The sequence below is a fragment of the Apis dorsata genome, unplaced genomic scaffold, assembly GCF_000469605.1.
Source record: "Apis dorsata unplaced genomic scaffold, Apis dorsata 1.3 scaffold_112, whole genome shotgun sequence".
In the NCBI taxonomy this organism is placed as follows: domain Eukaryota; kingdom Metazoa; phylum Arthropoda; class Insecta; order Hymenoptera; family Apidae; genus Apis; species Apis dorsata.
Genome location: NW_006263407.1, coordinates 565,439 through 569,852, shown reverse-complemented (window position 1 = coordinate 569,852; position 4,414 = coordinate 565,439). Strand labels below are relative to the sequence as shown.

Below are 4,414 nucleotides of genomic sequence, written 5' to 3'. Positions count from 1 at the left end.
TTTTATTATTAAAAATTAATTTTAAAAATAATATATAAGTAAAAATAATTATGCATAGATAACTTATAAAACATGTAAAAAAAATTCCAAGCAATTTCAACCTGGGAACAAGTTTTTTGTAGATATATTTATAATTTTATAAAAATTTTATTTTATAAAAAACAATATTATATAAATAATTATTATATATTATATTTGTTTTAATAGTAACTAATTTATGTTATTAATAATTTATAAAATATATAATTTTTATAAATTTAAATGAATTATACAATATATATGTATATATGCCACGTCATATAACAAACTCTTTATCTTCTTTCAAGATTACATATCATGGAACGTTAATTAATGTTCATAGTTATAGATTTGACGCAATATTAAAGATACATTATGTGTACTAAAAACCTATCGTATTTTTTATCGGGATCAGTGGTTAGAGGTTTTGGCAGAGGTTCTAAAGCTTTGGGAATACCTACGGGTAAGATTATATGTCTTAATTTTTATTTAATGAATTCTGAAATTTTAAAATTAGAAGAAGTTATAAATTTAAAATTGTTTAAAGATAATCTAGAATTGTACTTATATGTAACTAGAAAGTATAATTTTATTCTTTACATGCTAATTGGCGCGAATATATGAAATATATTAGAAAAGTTTTAATATTAATCATTAAACAATATAATTAATTTTTATAAAAATATATTGCAAATTAAAATTAATTCATAAAATCAATAAAATATAAATTTACAAAAAAATTATATTATAATTAAAATATATGTAAAATGTAAGATTGATAATTATATATAAAAAATATAACTTTTAAATAATATAATTTTTTAATATATATAAATAATTATGAAATTATTTTTTTTTATAGCAAATCTTGAAGATAACGTAGTAGAAAATTTACCTAATGATTTTAATCCTGGAATTTATTATGGATGGGCTTCTATAGATGGACAAATTTATAAAATGGTTGCCAGTATTGGTTGGAATCCATTTTATAAAAATAAAAAAAAGACTGTGGTATGAATTATAAAATATTCAATATTTAATAACATAAAAATTTTAAATTATTTTTCAGTAATTCATTATTATAGGAACTACATCTAATACATACATTTGAAAATGATTTCTATGGAAAACAAATTAAAGCCATTTTTGTGGGATATATACGACCAGAAAAAAATTTTACTTCTGAAGGTATAATAATATAATAATAATTATAATAAAATTGATTTTTTTTATTATTAAATTATTTTTTTATCATTTTAGAGGAATTAATTAAAGCAATAAAAACTGATATTGCATTTGCTGAAGAACAGTTACAGAAGCCTGATATGATTGCTTATAAATATAATCAATTTCTTAAAGAATAATAAAATTATGAATATTATAAATAATACTAATTGATATTATGGTATTATATACATTTTTTGCGTATAGTTTTTTATTATATTCGAAAATAATTCATAAGAAATAATATATTGTTAATAAAAGTTTATTATAAAAAATAATGTAAATATAACTAATATAATTAATATATTATTGTAATAATTATTCAAATATAATTTGAATTCTTCTAAGAACAAGTTCATACACACATATATATATATATATATATATATATACAAATACATATATATTATTGTATATAATTTTTAATACATTCAATTATTTTTTATCTTGTATATTTTTAAAATAACATTTATGCACATAAAAATTAAGAAATAGAATATAAATAATAATTATTCCATTATTGATATTTAAGTAGTATCTGATGATGTACTTGGTGGAGGAGGAGGTGGAGGTGGTGGTAAAGATACCCATGGTATTTTCATTCGAGTAGGAACTTGTGGAACTTGTGATAACCAGGGTATATTTGTTGATTGGAATCTTACATTTGTAAAAGAATTTGGATGATTTTGTAATGTTAAGTATCCTGGAGAAATTCTTGGACATGTAGTAAAAGGAATTCTAGGATTTAAATATGTTGTACTATTATCTTCACTATAATAATTATGTGAACTATATAAATTTTGATTAGCATTGCCAACATTATGATTTATATATTGCATAGGTTGTATTGAATATGCTCCATATCCATATGATTCACTATTATTTTGATAAGTTTGTGACCATAAAGTTTGAGATTGATTTTCAAAAAAAAATTGTCTATTTGTTCGTGTATAAAATTCTTTTTTTTGCCTTTGTACATTTCTATTCCATGGATGATTTGATTGCCAACCAGTATTAGGTTCTAAGGAAAAACAAATATTATTATAAATTATTTTATATCAATATTAATTTAATATCAATATTACTAAATATTGATATTAAACAAAAAACTTACTTGAAATACGTTTTCGTTTAGATGGAATATCTGATTGATTAGTATTATTTACTTGTTTTGCTTTTAATTGTTCATAATAAGCTCGTTCTTCCTCATCATCTGAAAATTCTGGAGGATCATCTGCATTTGCATCAATACCTTTAATTCTATGATAATTATAAATTATTTAATACATAAAGTTTGCTATAAATTAATTTTATATAGATTATTTATGTATTTAGACTTACTTCAATAATTCATGAAGAAATACCAAGGAAGTATATTCTGTATTTGGACAATAATAAACAGTCATTCTCTCTTTAATGTCACATTCTTTTATATGTTTAGAGCTATTAAAACGTACACAATAATGAGGTTCATTCACTTTTCCAAAGACATCAAATATTTTACCTAATGCTCTTTGTCCTTTTTCAACAAATAAAACTGTATCTAAGTTTAATGTTGGTTTACCAGGTTTTGGTTTCACAACTACCAACTGTTCTACCATCCAAGCAACCTTGAATTTTAATTCAATCTATTATATTATTTTAAATTTAACAATACTTATAAATTAATTTAAGATTCATAAATACTTCTCCTAATGGATCGCATAATACTTCAGGTACACTAATTTTTAAATCTTCAATAGGAGGTAAATCATCTAATTCATTTTTTATTTCATTATTTTTTTGTTTTTTTATATTATTTCTCATGCTTTTCCTAAAAATATAAAAAATTATTTTAAAATTTAATATGTATAAAGCTTATGATATAAACTTACTTGCTTAAAGAATCATCACTATCCGATTCATTTGATTGAATTATTACAGAAGAATCACTGCTACTAGAATCATCTTGACTTTCACTTTCTTCATCTGATGAAGCTTCTTTATTTTGCCTATAAGTTTGTACTTGTATTTCTTTTAAAGATTTACTTTCATTATTTTCACATTTTATTTCATCAGAATTATATTCTGTTTCTGAATCAGAATTTCCATATTCTAAAGCAATACTAACAAGAGAAGATACTTTATCATTTTCTAATAAAAAAAAAATACAAAATTTAATAATTATTTGATTAAAAATTATAAATAATTTCAATTAAAATAATGAATATTTTCTATTCTTACTTTGAGTTAATGATACTGTATTCTTTTCATGTATGATATGAATATCATTATCTTCATGTTTTAATTTTTCAAATGTTATATGATCCTGTTTTTTATTAGGATCATTGGTTAATACTTCATTTCTATTAATATGTGAAGTAATTGAATTTTTTTCTTCACTAATTAGATTATTTATTTCACTATAATTTTGTTTAATTTCAATATTATTAATTATATTTATTTTAGAATTATCGGCAAATTTACTTGTCTCATTAATATTAATTTGAATATTTTCTTTATATTTTAATAAAGAGTTTTCATTATTTGAAACATAATTATTTTTGTCAGTATTTAATATGTGTTTCTTCAATTCATCGTGTAAATTCTTATTTTCTACCATTTCTTCTATTATAACCTCATCTGAATCCATTGTAATTTTTGTTATAAAATTCTCTGGTTATGATTAATTATAGTAACTTTTAAAAAGAAATTTAAATGCAATAAACATACAAAACATGTATTCTTTTTTTTTATAGAATTTCATAAGTTTTATACAAACACATTCATTATCAACCGCATATTACTATCCATGATCACATAATCACATCTTCACACTTATATATAGAATATTAATATATTTATAGATTCGTAATATATATTTGAAAGATTGATTTTAAAAATCAAAATAAATTAAATATAAAAATATTAATTAGATTTCTCTATTAAATTATAATTTAAATTTTTGTTAAATGAAAATGAAATAGAACGAAACAAATGGGTAGTGGGGATAGAAACATCTTGCTCTATCTTCGTCTAATGCAAATTTAAATTGCTTTTTATATTTTAATAAATTAATTTCAATTGATATTTTTTACCAATTTTTGTATTTTGGAATCAATCTCTAAGGATTTTTCACAAATATAATAATATTCTATATAAAAAAATTGAATAAGATAAAAAAAAAAAATAA

The 4,414-nt window shown here is 20.2% G+C and overlaps 2 protein-coding genes across 2 annotated transcripts; one reads left to right on the top strand and one right to left on the bottom strand.

The window, feature by feature from the left end:
- Positions 1–299: 299 nt before the first annotated feature.
- LOC102681495 (riboflavin kinase) lies at positions 300–1,665 on the top strand. Its single transcript, XM_006612401.2, has 4 exons — positions 300–481; positions 881–1,029; positions 1,104–1,206; positions 1,279–1,665. Exons 1-4 carry the CDS (start codon positions 394–396, stop codon positions 1,380–1,382), a joined length of 444 nt encoding a protein of 147 aa, XP_006612464.1. The 5' UTR covers positions 300–393; the 3' UTR covers positions 1,383–1,665.
- LOC102681626 (H/ACA ribonucleoprotein complex non-core subunit NAF1) lies at positions 1,273–4,242 on the bottom strand. The gene is made up of 6 exons (XM_006612402.2): positions 3,466–4,242; positions 3,117–3,375; positions 2,929–3,055; positions 2,584–2,852; positions 2,357–2,502; positions 1,273–2,263 (listed from the first exon to the last, which is right to left on the bottom strand). The coding sequence occupies exons 1-6, from the start codon at positions 3,872–3,874 to the stop codon at positions 1,770–1,772; spliced, it is 1,704 nt and encodes a 567-aa protein (XP_006612465.1). The 5' UTR covers positions 3,875–4,242; the 3' UTR covers positions 1,273–1,769.
- Positions 4,243–4,414: the final 172 nt, after the last annotated feature.

Coding starts and splice junctions, on each gene's coding strand:
- LOC102681626 (XM_006612402.2), bottom strand. CDS start 3,874: ATGGATTCAGATGAGGTTATAATAGAAGAAATGGTAGAAAATAAGAAT. Junction 2,853..2,928: donor TATGCGATCCATTAGGAGAA/GTATTTATGAAT, acceptor TTAAAATTCAAG/GTTGCTTGGATGGTAGAACA. Junction 2,503..2,583: donor TTTCTTCATGAATTATTGAA/GTAAGTCTAAAT, acceptor TAATTATCATAG/AATTAAAGGTATTGATGCAA.
- LOC102681495 (XM_006612401.2), top strand. CDS start 394: ATGTGTACTAAAAACCTATCGTATTTTTTATCGGGATCAGTGGTTAGA. Junction 1,030..1,103: donor AAAATAAAAAAAAGACTGTG/GTATGAATTATA, acceptor TCATTATTATAG/GAACTACATCTAATACATAC. Junction 1,207..1,278: donor AAAAAATTTTACTTCTGAAG/GTATAATAATAT, acceptor TTATCATTTTAG/AGGAATTAATTAAAGCAATA.